The sequence below is a fragment of the Cydia fagiglandana genome, chromosome 2 (assembly GCF_963556715.1).
Source record: "Cydia fagiglandana chromosome 2, ilCydFagi1.1, whole genome shotgun sequence".
Classification (NCBI taxonomy): domain Eukaryota; kingdom Metazoa; phylum Arthropoda; class Insecta; order Lepidoptera; family Tortricidae; genus Cydia; species Cydia fagiglandana.
Genome location: NC_085933.1, coordinates 22,995,703 through 23,022,328, shown reverse-complemented (window position 1 = coordinate 23,022,328; position 26,626 = coordinate 22,995,703). Strand labels below are relative to the sequence as shown.

Genomic DNA, 26,626 nt, shown 5'->3' with positions numbered 1-26,626 from the left:
CAGTAACAGAACAAAATTGGATCTTATTGAAAGTTTAGCTAGTATACCCGTAGACGTTAGCGGCCTTATTCTTTAATTTCGCTTCTTCTAACTATTGGCTACGCCCAACCCCAGGCTTGTTGGCAGGCACCAGCGACCCGTACGTCAAGTTCAAGGTGGGGGGGCGGTTGCTGCACAAGTCCAAGATCGTGTACCGGGACCTGAATCCCGTGTGGGACGAGTGTTTCACGGTGCCTATTGAGGATCCGTTTCAGCCGGTGCAGATTAAGGTGGGTATGATTTGACTCGTAAATGGTTATGATCCTTGGCAGCCAGCAAGCCTATATTGAAACCGTAGGTATTTGTACGGTCAGAAATCAGAATTTCAGAATTGGTTTGTTTGCTGCCGAGCACTATAGGGAGCGTGAATGAACTATACTCTATACTCTCTATAGGGTGCAGCACATGAGCCGTCAGCTTTATATCGCGAGGCGTTAATGTGGAGTTTATGCTTCCGATATAGCCCATAAGATGGCAGAACCTACTATGCACAAGAAAACGTACCAGAATGGTAAATGGCAGCACTTGCTTTGGCAATGTAGGTACGTAATGTTTATGTTACCGATTCAGGCCACAAGATGGCAGACCACAGACCCTCCAACGCGCACGGTACAACAGTAAAAGAGGGTATCTGTACTAACAGCACTCAGCAACACTCTGAAATTACTGATGTCAATATTATGCTGTGCAATTAGGTTTTAGAAATGCCAGATGACGATGTGAATGATTGTACTATAACAAAAAAAAATCATAGCCACAGTAACACAATAAATGCTGCTGTAATGAGTCAAATCTGAAAATAATGAGACGTCTAATGTGTTCAGTGGCTATTAAACTCGAAAATGTTTACGTAATATTTATAGCTACGTAAACTTTGAGCGGATTACCGTAACAATGTTTTCCGTAATCAATGGAATCAATTTGAAATAAAAATAGACGAAAAAATGCTTCGAAATTCTTCTGAAATGCACGGTACAGTTTCAGAAGAATTTCCTAGGGACTTAACTATGAAGGTTTTCAGTCAACAAGTAAACAGAACTTATCAAAAGCCGATACGTAATACGCATGGCTAATTCATCTTCTAATAAGCCGTTAAGTTAATCAAAAGTAGGAAAAGTAACCAAGAATAAGTTCCAAAGGAAGTTTATCAATAACAGTGCTCGCGAAATTACTTTTCTATGAGTTCCCCTCCGCCCGAACGCCCGCTTATTGAAGCCAATCAATTTTATAGATCTCGTCCTACTTGCACCACTCATAGCCATTCCTATCGGGAGAGTACCTAAGTGCTAGTCTAATTTTAAAATACCATTAAGATATGAGTAGATATCTAGATATAGGTAATAATATCTAAGATATTGAACCCTCGCAAGTAGAAGTTCACTACAGAATTTCCATTTTAGCAAGAACCCTGAATGACATAAAAATCCCTTGTGTTGACTTTATCTACCTATAAGTAGTGATACTTTCCTGTTACTCAACCTTGAAGTCTCCAGCCACTTCAATACAAACGCATATTCCCAGGTGTTCGACTACGATTGGGGCCTACAAGACGACTTCATGGGATCCTGCCACCTGGACCTCACTGCCCTGGAGCTTGGCCGGACCCAGGACCTGGTGCTGTGTCTGCGGGACCCCAACAAGCCCCAGCATGACATGGGGGAGATCGTGCTCAACGTCACTTTATGGCCGAAGAGTCAGGAGGACAAAGACCAGGTAAGGTGCCACCCGCACATCACATACTCAACTTGCTGCTGTATCTACGGGATGCCAACAAGCAGTACGACAGAGAGGGGACAGATGGGGAGATCGCGTGCTCAACTTAACCAGGAGGACCGGAGCAGGCAAGGTGCTCTCAAATATCTTAACACGCCTTCGGCATTTGTCATGTACGATTGTAATGTTGGATATGCCCCCTGGTAAGACTTGCGACCTAGGGCCACACGGAACCTGGTGCTAATTGATAGCATAGGTTTATAGATACCCTCGGTACTTGAATTTGATCGGCATGCATATATCTGGAAAGAGGATGTATGCTCATAAAATTGATTTTGATTGCGAATTACTACACTACCATCCTGTTAAACAACGACCTGAATGATTGACCAACTGTGACGTAGTTTTATCAGAGGCCGGTGATTCGGCTGGATTACCTCTGGGCTGAGAGATCAATGACCACTAAACCATGTACAGCCGCCATCAGATAAAACAGGCCGCGTAGCCAAAATGCCAATCGCTAACGCTCCGTAGCGATCGAAACGCAACTGTCACTGTCACACTAATGGGGAAGAGTGATAGAGATACATAATGCTTTTCGTTGTCGAAGCGATAGCGATTGTAACCTTGGCTAGGGGGCCAGAGCGGTCAAGGTGTTCACAAATATCAGAACAAAGCCTCTATGATCAAGACGTTAAAGTGCTGCATGTTTAGATATTTTTAAGCACCTTGGGTGCTCTGATATCTGATTGTGACTGTACATATTAAAAAGCCGAACTCACTTCGACTTATCCAGCTTTTCTGTTATCAGTAGTGTGTGTCTGTGTTACGGTTAACCCATAAAAAGTGACAATACGACCTTCACTTGTGTAATAAACTTTTGTTATGTGCCAATTGCGTGCAACGCTGCCACAGACTATACCAGTTACTAGTTACTCATCTTATTGGCTCGGTTTATTTGCCTGTATACGATGCCAGTCTTTAACGCGCGCCAAGACCGGCGCACGCGTCTGTGGAGTTAAAAAGTTAAAGATAACCTTGTTCGAAAAGTAAATAAACAACGCGAGTGATAAAAAACGTGTTTAGGTTTGGAACATTTGTGTTAACGGTTATTCTTATGAGCCAGTGCGTTTTTTTAACTTTGGTATTACATTATTTCCTGAAGACTGGAATCTGGATTGATTAAAAGTTTTTGCCAATAACTTATGGTGTTTTGTGGAGTTTTTGTGACTGTGCGCGTCGGTATTTGAGGCGTATTTCGTGCTATAGGTGTATGAAATATGCTGCAGTTGTAATTAGGAAGACCAACAAGCGTAACAGATAGTGCACTGCATTTAGTAACTATCTCGTGTTTGTGCAACGGTTGAGATAAAATCTCAATTACTTAATGTGGTCAGTGGCGGATTTGCCTTAAGGCACTGTAGGCCCGGGCCTAGGGCGGCAAGATATTTAGGGGCGGCAAATTGTGACAAAATATTCGCTGCTGGTAACAAGAAATAACTCAAAATGTAGTCAATATTATGGGTGCCTTGAAAGGGGCGGCTACAGGGCCTGGGGCCTAGGGCGGCAAAGACTGCAAATCCGCCACTGAATGTGGTAGGTTGGGAGTTTGGGACATACGCAACGCACGAGGGCTATTTTCTAGTTTGACCTGTCACCTGTCTCCTCTTACATTAGTTTATTGCATGATTTAATACTGTATATTTACTTCGATCGTGTTTAGGTTAAATCGATGTAGGTATGTATAATAAAATAAAACTATAAGGGATTTTTCTACGATGCAATTTAACATAATGTTTTTATTAAATTATTAATGGTTCATATAAATATACCTGAAAAAACTTAAGTAAGTACTTATCTTGTAATTGTTTCCGTAAAGGAGGGAATAATGGGCTCACTAGTTTACCTGAGTAGGCCCGGCATTGATCAACAAAATCTGTGGTTTTGTTTTGTTTATTTTTTACGCCATTCGCAGGTATGGTAGGTAGTCTACAAAAGAGACTTAGGTAATCATACCTACGATTTGCGGAAAAAAGTTATTTTTATAATTATGGTATAGGAAGGCAAATGAGCAGACGAATCGCCTGATGGTAAGCGATTACCGTCGCCCATGGACACCTGCAAAACACCAGTTGTAAGTGCGATGTCGTCATTTACGGTGGGAGTGGCAGTTTAACCAAGTCAATCTTCCAGATATTGGATGAGATGAGGCAATACAGTACAAATACGAAATATTAATTACATTTCTTTTTCTCAAACGGCTAAGAATTTGTCACTTACGACACCTTTTTAAGGAAACTGCCTAAACACGCGTTCTGGTAACTTACCTGCCATTAGCGACTCACGAAATGAGTCGCTAATGAAATTGCCACACGAACAGTGACTGTGTACTTACTTACCTACTGTTTTGTTTCCAATAACATGTAGGTATTTATTAGTAGGTAATTAATACCTAATTTACCACAATTATGACAAAGATTTATGGAAGAACAATGTATTAAATATAATAAAGTAACGTAACTGTGTAATGCCCTAAGCAATTAGCGGACGTAGGTCACGCTCATAATACATATGTACCATTGTACCTATTACTGACATGTGAGCCATTGCAGGTATTTAGGAAAATAGGAAATCAGGTCAGGAAATGGCAAATTCTCCAAATTATTTACGTCATTCGAAGTATCAAATGTATCGCATTAATTGCACATTTGACGCAACACAATAATTAACCTTTGGTAAAATAGATCTAATGCATTGGCATTGCAATATTTATACCATCGCACACTGTTAACTGTACATTGGTGGACCTTCTGCCTCTTGTAATAAGGTCCACCAATGTACAGTTAGGAGTGTTGCTGTTTGTACTTATTAAAATGTGTCGATGTTAGTTAAATGTGTACAGTCAGCAATAATATTAGCTTAGAAATAGTAACTCTTAACTTTGGATTGGTTGTTGGATCACAGTCGATACACACAGCCGGTACTTAGCTAATTACAAGCGTCTGTAAAGGGTTATCTATCTTTTTACCTATAGCTATAGTTAAGTAAAGTACTACACAGTTAAACTACGCTTCAGTGAACAAACATCCCGTTATAGAGATAATGTACCTACTTATGGTCGCAGTTTTATTTACAGTGACTAACATTAGCTCTAAAGTGCTTTAGATCAGGTACCATAGGTACCTATTTGTGATATTTGTATGTAAGCATGTACTAGAACTTGATATTAATCTTTATGTTTATACTCGTATCCCAGATCCAATCAGATCGATGATGGTACCATAATAGGTATTGCATTGTCAGCCAACTTACGCAAGCATGTGAAGTTTCAGCTAAATCGAATAATGGGAAGTGGGCCTAAAATTTTGTTTGAGTTTGACCCGAACATACATGCTTACGTACAAACATTGCAAGCTAAATAAAAGCTTGTGATAAAATACTCATAAAATAGCATTATCAGATTATCACCGGTTTTTCACAAGCATGCCAAATTGACGAAGCTCGATTGGGAACCTATTTACCAACAAAGGAGTCCAAAATAGTTTTCCATTTGAAGACAACTTACATAGTTACGAACATTGCAAGTTAAATAACAGGTTGTAAAATTAGAATAGTCAGCCTTAATTTTATTTATAGTTGCTAGTTATTATTTAAATTCGTACTATTTTGTCAAAACGATAGTATGGCGCGTGACGTGTGATTGACAACTATTATGTCTATTATGTTATGTCTAACATAGCTACGATGCTAAACAATTCAAACATCTTATATTTGGTACGGTTGTACAATTTGACGTATGTTATGTTATATATGTGAACCCGGAATAACTCCGTTTTAGATAACACTTTAGCTGACGTAAGATGACGGACTCTAGACAGTGACGTCATGATGTTACTCGGTATTAACAAAAGATGTCATAGTTTGTAAAAGTGATCTGTGAAGATTATTGATAAAGATTGTCTTATACAGTTCTCTGCGTAGTGTTCATCGTACATAACCATTTATAGCCTAAATATATTTACCATTGGTTATTTGCTATAGGGGTACAATTTAATATACTCATCACATGTAAAACTTAAGCTACAGAGTGACAGTTAAACAAAAAATATCACCATAATTAATTAGAAAATCTCACAATAGGCATTGTCATTAATTTGTAACAAAAATTGATCCGCCACTACCAACAATATTTTCAACATCAGTACACAAATGTGTCGTTTTTTTTTTAACTCTACCTATTCAATTACAGCCGTGTCAATTTACAAATGGACATGTGTACGTGTATGTAGTCCCTCGTGGATTCCAGACACGCTACCTACAATTACGATAGCTGATTGTAATACTTAATGTTACATCCGGATAGCGACTTCAGCAGCGTTACTGTTTCTCTATCGCTCTTGCAAAATTAATTAATCGAGGGACAGACAAAATACGTAGCTCGAATATGTACGAGAGATAGACTAGGTTCACAGGGCTTTAATTTTTTCCCGTATACCGTATACGAGATTTTATCGAATATCGTAGTGACAGCAACATTTGTATGGCAACTTTCACACGCGGGAAAGCTGAAAGTATCTAGCCGTGTAAACGATTTAGAACAATTTTAAGCAGATTATGAAATTTCGATTTTGTTGTTCTCGGAAGGGTCTACTGTAGCATTAACTCAGGAAATGTCACAAATATGTTAGGAAGATATACCTACTTATATCGTCACTGGCTTGTAAATTGAGCTCGATATATAAACTGAAATGAAACCTTGAAAATGACACATAAGGTTTTCTTTTAATAATTTTGACAGATCACTTGGCGGGAAAACAATTGAAATATTGAACAAATTTTCAGGCATCTAAAACTCATAGAAGTATATAGTTAGTGTTAAATCTTTCAGTACTCCTTCTGATGTTTTTATAAACAAAGAAGAATCGAATAATGATGCTAAGAATAATATTTACAGCTGTAGTTAGCAGACTAGTTTTGCGAAAACATAAAATCGACAGATAGTTTTAGTTTTGCGAAAATCGTAAAAAAAGCAAAGTGGTACCAGTTATTCCGAAGGATGAATACTGTAGTACTTAGCTTAAAGCAGTAAATACATTTTAAATCTCATTCAATTACACACCTTATTCTCTAACAGTACGATTCGCAATTGAATAATTCAGGTGTTAGAATATTTACGTGGAATTCCAAAACTAGGTGGTATCGATTGATGAATTGTTATAGTTCTCTAAACATTCCAGAAATACTCGTTCTTAGTAAACAGCCATGTGATCATACTCACCTACCATCTTTAAGGAAGAGAGTCAATTGCAGTTCAATTCATGAGTAAAACATCAGTTTCAAGAATTTCAAAGTACTTACTTACGTAGTTTTGGGCCATCGGCGTTTTCAATCTTCGACAGTTCAGTTGTTACAACGAACTATATTATTATATGTGTTTAGTAATGTTTTTTTTTATGCTGTCATATAACAAAATTAAACAAAAAAACTTGCGAATTAAAAACGGAATCTATAAAACTGTGTCAGAGCTGCATTTTACATACGCATGCAAATTTCCCTGCAGAGTTAGTACCTACATTAATTTTACCGTACCTACGTCATTTGTATTCAGTGTAAATTATTTCATAATATAGGTAAATAACATTTAACCCTAGGGGGCCCAGGGGGATCCTGTTAATTAATTTTATTTAAAGACGAATGGATTTGAACGTTACATTATATCCTCAGATTCCTCAGGGACTCCTCAAATGGAACACTGTGGTCTTAAATAGGTACATATTCTAATATTATTCTATTTATAATACCTATTTATCGGTTCAAAGATCTTTATTTCTCAAAAGAATTTTTACAATTCACTTATATGAGAAACTTATATAACTTAAAACTAAATATTTACAATATTTACAAAGTGAGCGCTGAAACAAAAACATTACTTTACATTTTTTGATTATTACTTATTACATACGACATTAATGATCACCATTTAGCATAAACAGTAAATCTGTAAATATGTAGGTAGTAACTAATTTTATTAGGATTAGTAAATATATCAGCGCGTTTTGTTTACTTTACGCTTGTTGGTCTTCAATTATATAAAATTATAGCCGCTTATTTGCATAGCACTCAATGCCGACTAGATAATGACCTATTCAATGAGGGAGAATCTAAATATTTACAATGAAAAATAATTACAACAATGCATGCTGTGCAAGCAGCTGAATATTCTACCTAACTCATTGAATCTTCAAAAACTGTGAGTAAAATTTAAAAATGGAGAAAGAAAACCAAATGGATCGCCTGAGAAATCGCCTCATCAGAATCCAAGAGAAGATACAAGACAAAGTAGAAGATATCCAGGACCGCGTACAGAATAAAATAGAACAATCGAAACTATCGCGATTCGTTTCCCACATATCGAGTGAAAAGAACTCGCTCGATGGAGATCGAAGTTCAAGAGAAGATGATGCTAATTCCATCGATAAATTATCGATAAGCTCCAACGAGAGGGAAAAATCGATACCTCGATTCGTAGTCGATCATGCTGATGAATGTGTTGAGGCGACAGAAATGGAGCCAATCAAGGCGTGTGAGGGTTTTATAAAGATGGAAAGAAATAATGTCCTCTTTACGAGAAGAAGCATATCGGCGACTAATTTGGCGTTTGACAGTGATGAATGTGAAGGATCTAGTGACTCCTGTGCTTCCCGCGACCTTTTTGAAGATGCCAGGTAAGAATTTCGATTTACCTATTTTATTTGCGTTACATGTAGCGCTTGGCTGACAAAATTATCATGGTTTGAGAGATATTATAACGTCTGCTTCCCGATATATCCACGTTAGTGCCGGTATTTCCGAGTAAGTACCTACTGACTAGAAAATTGAAAACTTCAGTTCTCTTTATTTTATTTTAAAAAAAAAACCTATTTAAGTTATAATTTTCCAAAACCGGCTTTAGTTTGGCCTGGTTCCGGCTTTTCATCAAAGTTCGTAAATCTGTCACTATAATTAGGTACTACATGGAGTAAGAAAGAAAGATGCCCGAAATTTGCGAAGTTCGGTGTTCTCGGTATGCCCTCTGATGTGACGTGAGTCACCTTTGTATCGAGTCGTATGGATGCACGCACAAAATTGTTTATGGCATGCAATGCATCGTTAATAAACTCGTTAGCTTCATTTGGTGCGCCGGTTTACGATAAAACATGGAGGTTTAAACTTTAAAGGTGGCAATGACAGGTGGAAATCATATTGTAAATACATATGTTTTTATGTTCTAAAGTAAAACAATTATAAATGCAATTAGCTGGTATTTCCATTAAAGATTAAATGAAAAATGTGAAGACATATTTTACAATTCTCTAGTATAGTTACATTTAAAATAGAGCTTATGTAAAACCCTAACAGGACTGAGGACACTTTAGGTATTTCTGGTAATCATATGTGATATGAGTAATACCTAATATACAGTGGATTTGGGGGCTGAGGAAGCTGGAGGGCAGGCTCTGCGGCCTGACACCTGACTCGAAATCATTTAAGGCAAGCGCTGAATCATTTTGTTTATGTTAATCTTCTTGCATTATGGGCCGGTTGCATAAACTGTTTGTTATCGGTAAAGAGTTCGCAAAATTTTATTGTATGGAAAGTTTCATAGTAAATTGCCGCGGCGCGCCGGGTGACGTTGATCAGTCTGTCAAATGCGGATGGTGCAACTGGCACTAAATCAATATTCTGCGTCCTATTTACACATTAATGTTGAATAGTGAATCTTATTCTCAGACCAGGACCGCGCCCCCGCTCCGGGAGCCTGCCCGGCGCACATCTAGAGCTGCAGAACCACCTGGAACTTCCACCTGCCTTCACCACCTGCACGGAGCTGATCGAGCGGCTCGGCAACCGGTTCCCTCGGCTGAAGGAAAAAGGCGACAGGCTGCATAGGGTACTGCGGATTGTGGGTGTGGGTGGTATTAACATGCATGGATGTTGTGGATAATCAAGACCTGGAATATTCTGGGTCATCTCTGAGTAAACTGAGGCCCTGGAAGTGTGGTTAGGGTTCCCGTGAGGTGTTGGAAATAGCGAGATCTCCCCTTTTCATTGAGAGATGATTGAGGTGCATTTTCCGTCTTATTATGCTGAAGTTTTTAATTTAAAATAAATGTTGAGGCTGGCTAAGGAGCCGCCAAGGTTTCGAAAGGGTAAAAGCCAGGATGATTGACAGTGCAGCGAGGTTGGTTGGTAGTACATACTAACACGCATGGTCCGTAAAGTATGTACTGCACTTATATGCACCAGCATGGATAAATAAAATTGTTGTTTTAAGCAACCATTCCATACTGCTTTTTTTAATTCCATAGGGGTTTTTAAAAATTAAAAGTAATTCCATTAACGATAGCAAAGATGTGGAAAAATTGTACGGCATAAAAACTAGATTACATGAATACTAGTAGTATAATTGTACATGATAATAAACATAGGTTACTAACAACAACTTACTTGTGTAATTTTTACTGTTGTAAATGTTCTTATTAACATTTTTTATCCTGTTTTCGAGGTTTTACTAATCCGACTTCATTATCGTAATTAACTTCCTGTAACTTGACCAACTATATAGTTAGGGAGGCGAATAGGGGAATTTTCGGCAATACTCGAGCGTGGCAGTTTAAGATATGAGAGATACCTTAGACCTAATAGAACAACCTTGTAAAGTATTTAGCTCTATATGTAGTGACGCGCGCCTAGGATAGACGATCAGATTAGTAAAAAAAAATGGATAGTCTGAAATACTCGAGCGCGTCAGATTAAGATATTGGGGGTTGATTTTAGTGTTTAAAGACTATTAAATTTAACTAATCTGACGATAAGTCCTTGACGCCGCCGAGTTATAGGGTCGCGAACTTGTAAAAAAAAAACGTTAATCCGGTATTCTCGAGCGCGATTTTTTTATTTTTTATTTTGAAGAATATAATCTAAAACTTACTAAAAATACAAAATCTGCCGGTTTCCGCATGACCGGAAGTGTGGAGGAGCCATTTCGTCTTCCTAAGAACGCGTTGCGGCATATAAGTCGCGAACGATACATTTTACAAAAAAAAAGTTTAAATAAACAAAAAAGGTAATTTTATTTTACACAAAAAAGGTCTCTTTACATTTTTGTCCAAAGTTAAAACTTTTTGACTTGAAGCATCATAAAATCGGTCAGATTAAGAGAACCCACCAACATTTTTGTCAGATTAAAAAAATATGCTTTCAGGATACCGAGATAAACCTCCCCTATGAAAATCTGACGCGCTCGAGTATTTCAAAAAAACTTTTTTTTTTGCATTTTCAAAAATTCATCGCAACTTATCGTCACGCCGAAATCGTCAGTTTTTTTAAAGGAAGCTTCCTTGGGGCCTACTTAACACCCCTTCCGAAAATCTGACGCGCTCGAGTAAATTTTTTTTTTTTGCATTTTTGACTACTTTATATGCCTACCCCCACCACGCAAACCGGCAGATTAGTATACCGTTGTTATCAGAGGCACTCGGGGCATACGTAGTATGAATATCTGACGCGCTCGAGAATGCCCAAGTAACTGTTTTTTATATAGTAGTTTATGTGACTGCTACATAATGAAAGGCATTAAAACACGAGTGTGGGTTTAAGAAACGAACGAAGTGAGTTTCTTAAAAGGATCACACGAGTGTTTTAATGCCTAATTATGTACAGTTACATACACTACTTTATCTACACACATATAGTTACCTTCTTTTATATATTCACTAACCTCATATTTCAGTCGACATCCATCGTTGCTCTCTGGCGGAACTCGCAGATTTAAGAGGTGCCGTCTTCTTAAATATCTTTTTAGCACTCATTTTATATGAAACTTTTGCTTAAAACTTATTTAGAAACAACGAAACAAATTAATTTTATACCTAAAACTAATTAAAAGATAAACTGTACGTGAAATGGCGGTAAATGAAAACTTTTTTCACACATGTCACGCATCTGTGGTTTTTTTTTTAATTCATAGACAAACGAATGAAGTCTCTATTCTCATGTCACTCGAGATAAAGTGTCGTACGGTTTATATTAAAAAAATATACTGAATTGACGTTTCGTATCGATAATTGTTTTAATATCTATGGATACTAGAATAGACACCCACTTGAGTTTTGACAGCTGTTCCAAATTTAAACTCATAACCTTACAAAAATCTATAAAGTTATAACTTTAAAGTACAGATTTTACCTACTACCACAGATAAGAAAGTACTCATAGTAAAATTGGTTGTCATAATGCTGGTCATTTCCTATGGTTTCTGAATGCATTTTAGATCGTTAATGATATGTTCGTAGATAAACATTTTTGAAAAACCGTACACGCCAAACCCACCGCTAAAATGGTTTTTGCCATACGCGAGCTTTTCTTTTCGAAATTATTTTATCTTTCGATTTTGATAGGTCTCGACGGCGCCGTTGAATTACACCATTTAGCTACCTCGCCTCCCTAACTAATAGGTTAATAACTAACTAACTATTTTGGCTCAGCGATCCAAAGAGAATCTTGGCCTCCGAAACGAGAGCGTGCCACCTGTCCCGATCCTGTGCAGCTTCCTGCCAGTTACTGACGCGAAGCTGAAGCAGATCCGCCGCCACACTGTCTTCCCAGCGATACCTGGGCCGACCCACTGGACGGCTACCAGTCGGTCGTCCCAAGAACGCCTTCTTGACAGCCCGATCCTCTCCCATTCTGAGTAGGTGACCGAACCAGCGAAGTCTGTGCGCTTTCGTTTCGCCGATGATATTGGGTTCGGCCACTAACTCCTCGATCTCGGCATTTTTCCGGATCCTCCAGGTGCCGTCATCTCTCTGAATAGGTCCCAGGATCTTGCGAAAAACTTTTCTCTCTGCTACCAGGAGCTGACCTTCTTCTTTTAGTGTTAGGGACCAGGCCTCACAGCCATACATTAGGATAGGCCGTATAACGGTTTTATATATCCGTAACTTTGTATGTTTGCTGAGAAGCCTGGACACCAACACTTTGTGGAGGGCTGCACTGCACCGCAGGGCGTTTTGGATGCGTATGTTGATCTCCTCCTCTCTGGTGTTTGTGTCGGTAACAGTGCATCCCAGGTACCGAAACTTCTCAACTCCACGGTAGACGGTACCCCCAACATGAAGACTATCACGCTGGATGCGTGTATTCTTGTAACGTTTCATGTGGAGGTATTCAGTTTTTGCCTGGTTGATCCTGAGACCTAAACTAGAGGCCTCTCGTTCCAGGACACTAGCTGCCTCCGCTACCTGTTCACGGCTCTCCCCTAATAACGCCAGGTCATCTGCGTACCCCACCACCTTGTGCCTGCCGTTCAGCTCTACCCCTATGTCCAACACTAAAACTTTCCGGACAACATATTCTAGGGCTAGATTGAAGAGCACAGGCGATAGGGCATCCCCTTGCTTTAGGCCGGTCATAACCGTGAATTCTTCAGACAGCTCACCCCCTACTCTGACTCGCATTCTGCTCTCTTTAGTTGCTGCAGTAATTATGGCAACTAGTTTTTTGGGGATGTTAAAATGAATAAGAATGGAGTATAGAGTACCTCTGTCTATGCTGTCATAGGCCTTTGTGAAGTCCACAAACAATGAGTGAATGCTTTGTGCGTACTCCCACTTCTTTTGCATTAGTTGCTTAAGCAAGAAGATCTGATCCGTCGTGCTGCGATTTCTTCGAAAACCACATTGGTAGTCCCCTAGGATTCTTTCGGCGTACGGTTCCAGCCTCTTTAGCAGCACGTTGGACAGAATTTTGTACGCTGTTGTGAGTAAGGCAATTCCTCGGTAGTTTGCGCACTTCTTTTTTGAGCCTTTTTTATGAACAGGACAGATAACACCTACGTTCCATTCTTGTGGCTGTTCTTCTAGTTCCCATATCCTTAGCAAAAGCTCGTAAACTTTTGATTGGACAGTGCTACCACAGTTCTTCCAGATTTCGGATGGGAGCCCATCAATGCCGGGAGCCTTGTTGTTCTTGAGATGCATAATGGCTTGGTGAACCTCTTCAAAGCTTGGAGGGGTGACTTCGGGACTAGGCTAATAATGGAATAGGTTAATAATGTTTGTTAATAAGGAATTATTTTAATAATGTTTGTAAGTTACAAAAGTAATTGAAACGGCTTATTTTGTGCTAATATTTCCCAACAATGACTCCTTTTCATTCCTCTTACGTGTATCTAGGGGAGGTAGGAGACTATTGGGTATTAGTCGGGAGTCTCAGGCACTCCCTTGTAAATCGGGACTTATTACAAGGGAGTGCCAGAGTCTCCCGACTGCCCAATGGTCTCCTACCTCCCCTATTCGCATGTACCTAATCGGTAAATTTAAAATAATTTAAAAATTTATAAACGAATTTCCTATATTTTGAGAATTTCATATAATATCAATGTAATTAAGCCACCAGCAACACGTCCTCAAATCTTTGACTTTTATAGGTTTAAGATTTGGCTATTTTTTGCTTCCAGTATCTATTAAAGAACACGCGACTGAGCGACGTGAACAAAAGGCTTAAGGCTCAGATCTGGAGCTCGGTGGTCACCATCGTGCTGGTGGAAGCCAAGAATCTCCCGGCCATGGATATGGACACGAGGTCTAGCGACCCTTATTGTAAATTTAGGTAAGCATTACTTAAGGACACGATGGCGATGTGAAAGAAGGCTTAAGGCTCAAATCTGGAGATAGGTTAGGTTAGTGTAAGTAGTAATGCTTGTGGAAGCCAAAAACGTCCCCGCGGCCATGGACATTGCATGGTCACGAGGTCTAGCGATCTTTGTCAATTATAAAATTTAGGTAAGCATTAATGAAAACACAACAGAGAAGTGAATGAATGGCTTAAGGCTCAAATCTGCAGGCAGGTGGGTTACCTTAGCCAAATACCTCCTGATTTGAACATGAACATTTATCTTTATGGTTCCAGGTTAGGTAACGAGAAATACAAAAGCAAGGTTGTATGGAAGTCCTTACATCCGTCGTGGTTGGAGCAGTTCGACCTGCATCTCTACGACGATCAGGAGCAGATACTAGAAGTCACTGTGTGGGACAAGGACAAACAGACCAAGGACGACTTCCTGGGAAGGTAGGTTATCATCATCATATCAATCCAAAAACGTCCTATACTGTCTACCGTATACTGTCCTTTCAAATCGGTGGTTCTTGTCCCTAGGATCCCGCCATCCCCGCCCTGCCTAGTATGCTATCGGCTCGATTCTGAAAATGAATTAGATTTCTACTAGACTTCAACAAGTTACGATATGGATTATTCAAAGATATTTGTAAGATAGATTAACACGCGTATTCGGGAAACGAGATAATCACAAGATCTCGAGACGATATAGAGATCAACTAGATTTACATTAGATATCGACTAGATGTGACTTGGATATCTAAGTCATAACTTGTCGAAATCGTTCAAGAGGACCTCCAGAATCGCGGAAACGTCAAATTTGACATATCTAACTTACAAATGACTATCTTCTCGATATCGTATCTTATTCATCTCTAGATGTTCTCTAGTGTTAAAGTTAGAATAGGGCCGTAGGTATGTCAATTTTGACTTTTCCGCGATTCTGGAGGTCCTCTTGAACGATTTCGACAAGTTATGACTTAGATATCCAAGTCACATCTAGTCAATATCTAATGTAGATCTAGTTGATCTCTAAATCGTCTCTAGATCTTGTGATTATCTCGAAATCCGAATAGGCCTGTATGAGTTTCTCGTACTCTTAACTTATGGAAATGTTTACCAGTTGCTTTTCGATAAAACAAATATTGTGAGGAAAACCAGCTAATCCAAATTTAAATTATGATTAGATGAAATTACCGTATCGAAGCCTTTCCATGTGGTAAAATAGGTCACTGTTGATTACTTCTGCAAATCATGCAGATCAGGACAACAATAGTGCATTGTTTGGCTAGTCCCTGGGGTGACATACGTTGTTCGTAATACAATAAATGAATAAACAAACGACCAAACTGTGAAATATTTTACTTTACCCCTCTTTTGGTAAATGATACGTTCCGCGCAAGCTGAAAGAAGGATAAACCAATGATCTGCAGTTTTCTTTAATACCTACCATCCGTATTGTAATGCGAAGACATGGATGAATGAATACCCGCCATCAAAATAACCCTTTTGTCTTCTGGTTCAAGCCTACTTTACAGGACTCCTTCTGTACCTAATATAATGTTTTACAAAAATCCAATACAGACAGCTCGACACGCCGTGCTGAATGATGCTTTCGAGTAATATTTTAAGGATGTTTTCTTTAAAATAGTACTTAAAGTAAATATTACCGCGCATGTTTGAGACAAAAGTTTTATTTGTGTAGCTTATTATCATTGATATTTTCGACGTCATTAATTTGAAATCTAGGCTGTTAAAAACTACTTTCGGTACGTTCTTCTACGTTCCATTTTCTTAAGTAAATTATAACTATTTCCTCTCAGGTGTACAATAGATCTGTCCCGTCTAGAACGCGAAAAGACCCACAGTATGTGGCAAGACCTAGAAGACGGGAACGGACAGATCTTCTTACTGCTTACAATCAGTGGGACCACGCAGAGCGAGACCATCACAGACCTCACCAGCTACAAGGAGAACCCGAGAGATATTGAGATCATTGAGAAGAGATACGTAAGTTTTATTGTCCGCTCTTTTTTCAGAGGACGAGGCTATTTGCTAGTTCTTTGTCCGATATAGTTAGTGGGATACAGCGTTATTTGTGTTTACCTGCTCGTATTAAAAATCAAGATTGAATTCAATAACTAGAATGTTTCAGACCCTGGGTCCCGTTAGGTAGTGGTCACACACACGACCTACGTTGTCCTGCATTATTGTAGGCACATTATCAGAAGACGCGAGGCCCATTATTATTTCTATTCTGAATCAACCTAGACCTTGACAAGGTAATATTGACACCGCAACTAAAATAGCCGCTTTGGCATCATCTGATAAAAAGAAAACGTGATGAATAGCTGTTTATTTCGCCATCAATGAAAATAAAACATAGATCATTGACCATTAATCTTTTTAATGGGTTTTCAATCCTTTTAATGGTTGATTGATAGTTATTGTAATTCAAAGAAACTGTTAATATACTTAGTTATTGACACACCTACCTGTTACTGAAATATTTATACGTATTAGGTAGTTTTATAAGGTAGTCAAACTAGAATTTAGGAACCGCAATAGCTAATCATATTAGTTTGTCTATGTAGGTAGCTATATATCTGTCTGTTTGGATACAAGCAGAAAACATACAGTAAAATAAACCGCATTTCCAGACATGGTACTACCTAAACGAGCAGTCGAGCGGCGTCGGCTGGCTCTGCGTAAAGGTGTACGGTGCGAAGGGCCTGGCTGCCGCGGACTTGGGGGGCAAGTCCGACCCCTTCTGCGTGTTGGAGCTGGGGAACTCCCGGCTACAGACTCATACGGAGTACAAGACGCTCGCGCCTAACTGGATGAAGATCTTTACTTTGTGAGTTGTTTGTTGTTAAAACTTAGTCTTTCTCTTCGCTGCTGAGTAATCTTGCCGCTGCTGGGGATAAGTCCGGCTTCCCATTGTTATGGAGGCGGAGAACTACTAGCTACCGATCCACACGGAATACAATTGTTTTAGGTATTGTGAAAAGTGACTGCGCTGAGCCATGCAACGAGTGCCAGATCTTACCACTTTCTTGTCAACGAAATATTTGTCAAAAGCGAAATTTATTCTAACTTCAAATCCAACCAAACCAGTTTTCTAACAGCCTCAAAAGTAAGCCCACAATTATTTTCCAGTACAGTGAAAGACATAAGCTCAATCCTCGAGCTAACAGTGTACGACGAAGACCACGACCACAAAGTCGAGTTCCTGGGAAAGCTGGCTGTGCCGCTGCTCAGCATCAGGAACGGGGAGAAACGGTGGTATGCCCTGAAGGATAAGAAGATGAGGACGAGAGCGAAGGGGAACTATCCGCAGATACTGCTGGAGATGACTGTGATATGGAACCAGGTGGGAATTTATGTACTTATAGAATGGTCACGTGGAAAGTCGCAATTCGTATAATGTTATGTGGATTATACAGTCAACTGCAGAGATAAGTGCACTCTCTGCAAACTTCTATGCAGGGGGGTTACTATCTACTATCTCTGCAGCCAACTGCATTCGTCTCCCGAGCAAAGCGAAGGTTTAACATGCAACTTAGAGATCATGTATTGTGTCAGATGGAGACATATAAACCTATGCATTTAAGTAGAATCTTTTTGGTAGATTTCTCACGATTACTTTAACATGGTTGTACTTGTATTGTACGGATCGAAATTAAATTATAGTAAACACATAGTTGAGATAAAATATAGGTAATATGCCGAACGCAGAGGGTTGGTAAGGCCTAGTTTGAATGAGTAGTGCATGCAAGTAAGATACCTATCTCATTAATTTAAGAGGTTTTATTTAACAAAGACACATTTTCAAAATGGATTACTAATATGTTGCATAAAATTTATTGTCATATTTTACTTTCGCATAGCAACCCTTGGCAGAATCATCATTTCGCAGAATTACTTTTTGCATAAGTTTCATGGCATACTGTTGTTTCGCACAATTTTGTAAAGCAGAATAATGCAATGGCATAATCTCAATTTGAAGAATAATACTATAATCGAATAATCGTTTTGCCGAAAATTGCGTCGCATAATATGTACTTGGCATACTGTCTTTTCGCACAATTTCCTTAGGCAGAATAATTCATTGGCATACTGTTGATGAGAATAATATTCGATATAACGTTTACTGAATATAATGAATATTTGTTATAAGTATTTATGGTATAATGTATTCAAATGTATAATAATAAGTTGAGGTTATAATAAAAAAAGTCGGTTCTGGCGCTTCGCCGGCCGCTACCGCGGCACGCTCGCTTCGCTCGCTCGGCTCGCGCGCTGTAGGGTCGCAGTTCTACCTAACACTCCTCCTCGCTTCGCTCGTCGTCGTACCTAACTGAGACCTGCCTTAAGTTCGAATACGTAGGTTGTTATAATAGTAGTAAATATTACAAATTATACCAGTACTACATTATGCCAACTGAGCGTTATATCGAACTTAATTATATACGCTGTTAATGTTACATTAGAAGTTGTTATATTACAAGTTCATTATACTTGACGATAGTTAGACTCTTTAAGAATATACCATGTATTGTTATAGCAAAAGTGCATTATGTCCCTCAATCGTTATATCGACTAAAAATATATCAAAAGTTGTTATATGGACCGTTACGCACCCTCTTTTGAGTAGGGGTCGCAGTTCTAACCTAACCTAACCTACAGTTCTGGCAACAATTTCTTTTGTGTAGGGGTCGCAATTGTAACCTAACCTAACCTATAGTTCTGGCAGCAATTCCTTTTATGTAGGGGTCGCAGTTCTAACCTAACTTAACCTGTAGTTCTGGCAGCAATTCCTTTTGTGTAGGTTCAGTCAGCGACATGAGTATTATGCGGTAACAATTTCGGCAGAACTTTTATTCTGCTGCATAACATTCTGCGAAATTCAAGTCTACAATATGAGCAATATGCCATAAGAAATTCGGTGGAATGTAATTTATGCTTCATACAATTCTGCGTATGTAAAATCGACGATAGCAGTATTCTGCTATTCAAAATTCTGCCAAATGAATGTTATGCGACATGACAGTTATGCTAATTATACAATTATGCAAAAGTATCATTCGGTAAAAAATGTTTCTGCGAAACCTGCTATGCGAAGTGTATTTCGGACAATCGATATTATGCAAGATAAAGGGAAGCCTTTCAAAATGTATGTTTCGGTAGCATCAATTAAAAGCGAGTGTCCTTTCTTGCATAAATACTTACTGCTGCTGTGGCGCAACGACCCGAAGGGGATCTTGGCCTCCGACACCAAAGACCGCCATGCTACACTGCCCAAAGCCGTTTCTGTGCGGTCGACGGCAACGAGTTCGCTAAGGTCTTTTTGTACTTCTTCTCTCTAGCGGAGCGGGGTTCTGACATAAATACAGTCAATAATCTGACCCCTAGACCTATATACCTAGTTATTTATGTTGTTTTATTTCAGTTGAAAGCCGCGATCAGAGTAGTTAACCCAAAGGAACCGAAGTACATGCACCAAGAGGCCAAGTTCAAGCGGCAACTGTTCATCCGCAACGTCATGAGACTGAAGGCCATCATCATGTGGTTTATAGAGATTGGGAAGATTCTACAGTGAGTACCTGTCATTAAGCCTTATTACAAGATATTAAGGTCTTCTATTTGTCATGCCTGCATGACATCATTTGTAATAATTTTTTACTAACTTCATGACCACGAAGGATCCTCCTGCTTTGAGATATACATAATATATAGTACTTACGGAACTGCTGGTGAAGACCTTAGTACTTTTGAAGACGATAGAAATAGAAAGTGATCAGTAGTTTGACAATGGGCCGAGTTTGTTTGAGGGTCGAGGGAGGCACTTTCGACAGAGTCGTTACAAAGTGCTTTTCCCGACTACTATGAGGAAATGTATTTATTAAGTATAAAAAAATACAATTGTTTTACGGGAGACGATAATTTCATATTCTTACCTCAATAAACTCTAATGAACTTGGTGCGATGATATTAGTCAAGTTGTCAACCAATCAGTGAGTGGAAAGCAAAAATGTAGTAGAACCTAGTACAACTAAAACATTGTTGGACACCTGAACCCACAAGGTACACAACTAAACGCTACATTCTGTTCAAGATTTAGATCATCTATTGCCACATTTCCGAGCAGTGGCGTGAAAAAGTTATTTTATGTAATCTGCCAGTATTATTTATTTCTTCTCTTTCTCTATTGCAGAGACTGCTTTGAATGGGAGTCGCGCGTGCGCTCGTTCTTCGGACTGCTGGTGTGGCTCGCCTTCTGCTACTACTACGAGATGTGGATGCTGCCATTCCTCATCCTGGTCTTCTTGACTAGGAACTGGCTCATTTACAGGCTCACTGGTAAGATTCGTGACATTATTGTCATTTATTGTGACGGAGGGGTCCGTCCGTCGTGGCGATACCCAATCAGGCATCTGACAATGCGCTGTTTTATTTTATTTTTTCTAAATAATATATATAATATTCTAATACCAAAATACCATTGTCATAGTGTGATATATAACATTAAATTAACACTGGGAAGACCTAAATAATCATTAGGTATACTTACCTAATACAATCATAATAATTGTATTAATTTTGCTTTGATTTTTTGTGCGACATTTTTTTTATTAATTGGTTCGATTTTCTCACTTAAACAGACGTTGCAACAAAGGTCATACGATTTTAAAGAGGGGTAATTCGCCAGTAACTGGCCGCCCTAAACTAACTATTCACCCTATAGGTAAATAGAATTCATTTTTAGTTTGGGGTGGCCAGTTGTTGTGGCAGGTGGCCAGTTACTGGCGAATTATCCTAATGCTGGCTAAGTACTAAGGGGAACGAATTCAATCGATCAACCAAACGCCGCCATGTATTGCAAATCGGATGCGATTATCGCCGTTAGATAGGTGTAGGAGACGTTCCATATTTTTTTGAGTACCTACTTCTTTTCAAAATGTTTTAGTTTGTTTTATTATTATTTTTAGTTGAATACGAAGACACCCGAATATTCCAAGCGTTTAAGCCGTATTTGCCAAGAATAAGTAAGTTCTGTGTAAAGGTTTATAAAGTTACCTACGCGTCATTTTTGCATGATATAATATATATATTTGGGGTAAAAACGATCTTAACCCGTTGATCGCCAAAGACGTCCGCAGACGCGCACGGTTACAGTTTCATATTACCTAACCTTCATGCATTCATAAGGTTTTCGATGAAGCGTTAATTCATGTAGGCGTGGCGTTCAAAGGGTTAAGATGAATAAATCTTCTTTTTAGGTGTATTTGCGGTGCTTTCCTAACCCTACCTACCTACTAACTTTGCAGTTACACTACTTTTTTTTAACGGAGTAAAATTTGCAAAGGGTGCGTTAATAAAATTAATACATCTGACTAATTTAATTTAACACAATAAACAAGGGTGCTCTTTTACTTTTTAAATGTTGCCATAGGAAATGATTATCAATCGATTTTTTTTTTCAAACCAGGGGGCAATCCACTGTTACAACCAGTGGATGATGAAGACCTGCTAGCCGAGGAAGATGACGAGGAAGAAGTGGATAAGGTATTCTTCACATTATACTTATACATTTGCCAGTAGAACTGTTTTTACAACTATTGCTTTAGAGTCCCTCGCTTCGCTCAACTCAAGATTCCAAAGTATCTTTCGCTCGCTCGGGACTCAAAATCAGCACTCGCAGCAAAAAACTTTGCTCTTTTCTTGCAACTATAACTATTTACTCGATCCTTTTTCTTTCTAGTGCAAAACAAGTGCATAACTTCTGAAATCACTAGTAGCACTAAAAAAACATATAGACTAGACTAGACTATCCTCCTAAGGCACTGGTCTCACCGCGAGCTAGTAAGCTATGAGCTATCGACTATAAACACGAACAAAAGATAAGCACTCCCGTGTAAATAAAAGAGACACGGCGATATTTATAGTTACTCGCCCAGCGGTGAGCTATAAATATCGCAGTGTCTCTTTTATTTCCACGGGAGTGCTTATCTTTTGTTCGTGTTTATAGCCGATAGCTCATAGCTTACTAGCTCGCGGTGGGACCAGTGCCTAAGGTCCTACCTATAGTAGGTACCTACCTCCTCAGTTAGATGAAATTTAAATCCTATTCAATTGGAACAGAGACGCTTTAACTTTGTTTCGTTCAATTTTCCAACAACGCAAAATCAACTCTATTTTCGATTATATAGGATCAAAATTCAGTGGCACATTTTGGATTTTTCATTTCTATGGCTGGGCCTCAGAACGCTATAGGTAGGAGCATAATTCCTATGCCGAACCGTCTCCTATTTAATTATTTTCAGTTCCTACTTTATTACTTTACGTACTTACTTGTTTTGGTTTGTGTAGCCGATATGACCTCAAAGGTAATTACGCTTTGTAATTTTCTACAGGAGGAGAAAAAATCTCTAAAAGAGAGACTGCAAGCAATACAGGAGGTGACGCAGACGGTGCAAAATGCGATCGGCTACGTCGCCTCATTAGGAGAAGCTGTTAAAAAGTAAGCTATACTTACTGGGGCATTCCGCATTCCACGAGGATGTCGCTTACGTAACGATAGCCTTGTATGCCAGCTACCTCAAGCAAATCCGTAAAGCTCAAGAATATACTGCCAATTTGTTGAAGTCATGAAATATTAACAGACCCAAGCTTTCTGAGTACTTTCAGAAGTAATGTAAATAGCGTTACGTAAGCGAAATTCTCGTGGAATGCCTCTGCTGTTCTCTTTTTAATTGAGTAATTGTATACTTTATCTTATTGCATAAAGGTATACTTTGAACTGTACCTATTTTTTTTTCAGTTTAGCGAACTTCACCGTGCCATATCTTAGTTACATTGCCATCATCATGCTGTTTGGAGCCATGGTGGTTCTCTATGTGATACCGATGCGATACTTGCTCATGGCGTGGGGTAAGTTCGTCTGTTTTATACGATTTTGTACCATTTCGAAGCCAAAGACGGCTATAGACGGCTATAGACGCCCGCGTCTACCTACAGTGTAATTTAAACCGTCGCGCATTCCGATGTGGATCTTGGCCTCCGACACTAGATTGCGCCATTCGTTCCTTTCCTGTGCGATCTGACGCCATTCAGCCGCTTGCATGCCACATAGGTCTTTCTGGACCTCGTCGATCCATCTGTACCTAGGCCTTCCGACCGGACGTCTCCCAGTTGGTCGCCCCAGATAAGCTCTTTTAGCCGCACGATTCTCTCCCATCCTCTCCACATGGCCGAGCCAGCGAAGTCGAGCAGCCTTGCTCTCGCCGATGATGTTGGGCTCGCCCACCAGTTCTTCAACCTCCAAGTTTCTCCTCATTATCCAAGAGCCATCCTCACGTTTTGTAGGGCCTAGGATCTTTCTAAACATCTTCATCTCTGCCACCAAGAGCTTGTTTTCCTCCTTCAGGGTTAACGTCCACACGTCAGGGGTGGATTGTAATAATCACAAATATTTCACTTTCGACAGGCATAAATAAATTCACGCGCAAAATTCTCCGGCCACACACGATACCGAACAACGAAGTTTTGGATCTGCTATCGAGGGTTCCGGACGATGAGACTTTGGTAAGTTTACCGACATTACTTTAAAGAGTTTAAAGGGTTCTTAATATATAAGTTACTTACATTCAGTCCATGCTAACCGTACCTACCTAAGACATAAGTGCTTACCTAATACATAAGTAGGTTACTTAAGTAAGTTTCATAAGTAGGTACTTACCTAATTCTTACAAGGCAAAGAATTTATTATGCTGACCGCCATACATTGATAAATTTAATATTTTTTTCATAATAGTAAGTTCTTAATAGGATCAGTGTCGTAGGAGCTTGCCGAGATGTATATACAGCCAGCAAAGTTATTAGCTTTAGCATCTCTCATATACTATTTAAAAAAAAATCATCAATGTGAAATAGGCTGGCTGTAATAATAATTGAGTGCAAACATCCCTTGGAAGTTGGAAGCTCGACGCCAAACTCCACGCCGAACTCGCCACTGAAACTTTACACTTAAGCATACCAGTGACTAACAGGCCGCCGGACGGTATCGGCCTGTCAGTTAGAACAAAAATTTGACAGTTCCGAACAACTGACCGGCCGATATCGTCCGTCGGACTGTTAGTCAGTGGTCAGCTTTACAGTTACCCACTCTTTCCTTCCAGTTGGACTGCCGTGAGCTGAAGCCCCACACTTCCACCGAGCACCGCCGCGACGCGCGCAAGAAGCACAAGGCCTCATAACGCGGCAACTTGCGTCGTCGGCTCGCTGACTATGTCGCCAAGTTGAGGGTTAGGCTCTAGGTTACTTGCCACGGCTTTTGCACATGTATAAAGGAATACTTACTACGACTAACAAAGTGGTGAAAAGATGCAAAAAGATTGTCACGTTCTAAAATTTGACGAACTAGCTTAAGGTGGTATTCCACCTGTCCATTTTTTTCCAATGTGCATTGCGTCTCACACTCATTACGCAAAATGTGAGCCGCAAATACACATTGGACCAATATATTGGTCCAGATGTAAGACCATCCTTAAGAACGTAAGGATGAACTACTTTGTGCGTCTCATAATTCTTTGTCTTACGTTAACTCTTTGAGCATCAAGATCAAGCGCCAAGCGGAAATCCTGTTCCCCTAACGCCTCGTGCAATACTGTCTTCTAAGTTGTTAACTGACAATTCGTAAATTTCAATTAACATACGATCCCTCAATGATGAGTTAAGAGTGTTTGTACCTATACTTCCAGAGGCGCTTTGTGGCGTATGGGTTTTCCGTTGACGTGGTACGGGATATTTGGCCTACAAAAGGTTAACAAAGACTACAGAGAGTACACACACACACCTTAAAGAATGACCTCGCCAAATTATGTACCCCATAAATATGGTATGACTAATGTGTTCAATATCCTTTTTAAGTGTTTCCACAGTACCTACAATAATTTTAACTATCATAGACATGCGAACTCGAATCAGAATTCATTTCTAGCGAAAAAAACTAACTCTGATGTCACCATAGATAAAATTAAATATAAATAACGAAAGAGTGGTAACTCCATACCTACATCCGTTTTTTTACCAAACGCGAGTTATTTCGTAGTCCACATCTAACGTCAAATAGTGGAATTATCAGTTCCGCTACTTGACACCAGTGGCCTATTTTATAAAGCTACAAGTTACAATTTACAAGCGGAAGTCCCTTTCTAACCCTATGTGTTAGAACGAGACTTCCGCTTGTAAATTGTAACTTGTAGCTTTATAAAATAGGCCACAGATGTCACAAGTGTCGCTACTGACAAAAAATGTACTGCTAAAACAAATTACCGCAAATATTGAAAGCAGAAGTAGTTGAAAATGGAGGTCCGGTTGATCCGGTTATAATATTAGCTGATAATTGTTGAGCATTATTGGAGTTTTAGTTCATCCCGACATCTATTGTCAACTAGCAGTACTGATAAATTCCGCTACTTGACGCTAGATGTCGACTACGAAATAACTCGCGTTTCGATAAGGCTAGAAAGATATAAGACTCTTTACTTATATTTCTCTATGGATGCCACATATCTGTGGCCTTTCACATAGTTTTTTGCCTCAGTCAAAAAACATCCTCCAGACCGAGCATAGTCACGCTACCCCCTCTGCCACGCATACGGTAATTTTACTCCATGTTCGAGTCAAAGTGTCTTTCCATGACGTCCGTGTCTTTGAACGGACCAATCACGGCACGGGATTTCGCTCACCTCGTCCCGCATTTTTGGCATCATCGGTTGCATGAAATAATTGCTCTAAATTCGGTCTAGAGGATTTCTAGTCTATGGTTTAAAGTAATGGGGTAGTTGAAACTAGCACAAAAATCTCATAATTATAACATAATATAACTTTTAAACAGTAAGGACATCCATTTATAAGTAGCGCCTAGTTTACTTGTAAACAATTTTTGTTGAACATTTCAATAATTATTCCAAGAATCTCATGACCTCGAATATATTCTAAGCAATATAAATATTTGTATGTGATTTGTAAACCAATTTGTATTTTTTAAATACCTAAATAAATAGGTGCATAAATTTGTCTAAAAAACCCCCCGAAAGTCGTCCATATAGATAGGTAACCAAATCATCTCTTGTCATATTTACCAGCTTATCCCATATATACAATAAAAATGTTTAACTTTTAAACGCATCAAAACTTTATTTCGACGCTA

At 39.2% G+C, this 26,626-nt stretch overlaps 2 protein-coding genes across 7 annotated transcripts in view; one reads left to right on the top strand and one right to left on the bottom strand.

Moving 5' to 3' along the window:
• Nucleotides 1–25,589, top strand: part of LOC134678545 (multiple C2 and transmembrane domain-containing protein) — a 143,762-nt gene extending 118,173 nt beyond the window's left edge. For 2 of the 6 annotated variants that reach the window (XM_063537172.1, XM_063537134.1), the window contains exons 4-18: nt 115–269; nt 1,561–1,752; nt 14,252–14,403; nt 14,704–14,862; nt 16,233–16,419; nt 17,070–17,266; nt 17,569–17,782; nt 19,862–20,007; nt 20,627–20,772; nt 21,402–21,458; nt 21,902–21,978; nt 22,827–22,933; nt 23,234–23,343; nt 23,900–23,997; nt 24,591–25,589. In XM_063537172.1, coding sequence (XP_063393242.1) covers nt 115–269; nt 1,561–1,752; nt 14,252–14,403; nt 14,704–14,862; nt 16,233–16,419; nt 17,070–17,266; nt 17,569–17,782; nt 19,862–20,007; nt 20,627–20,772; nt 21,402–21,458; nt 21,902–21,978; nt 22,827–22,933; nt 23,234–23,343; nt 23,900–23,997; nt 24,591–24,668 — 2,075 coding nt within the window. In that variant the 3' untranslated portion in view covers nt 24,669–25,589. Of the gene's footprint in view, nt 1–114; nt 270–1,560; nt 1,753–2,708; nt 3,145–7,836; nt 8,478–9,522; nt 9,683–14,251; nt 14,404–14,703; nt 14,863–16,232; nt 16,420–17,069; nt 17,267–17,568; nt 17,783–19,861; nt 20,008–20,626; nt 20,773–21,401; nt 21,459–21,901; nt 21,979–22,826; nt 22,934–23,233; nt 23,344–23,899; nt 23,998–24,590 lie in introns of those variants that run through there. The other 4 variants (XM_063537182.1, XM_063537144.1, XM_063537154.1 and 1 more) reach the window with 3 other exon arrangements.
• Nucleotides 1–26,626, bottom strand: part of LOC134678739 (uncharacterized) — a 336,630-nt gene that overhangs the window by 305,204 nt on the left and 4,800 nt on the right. The window lies entirely within an intron of this gene.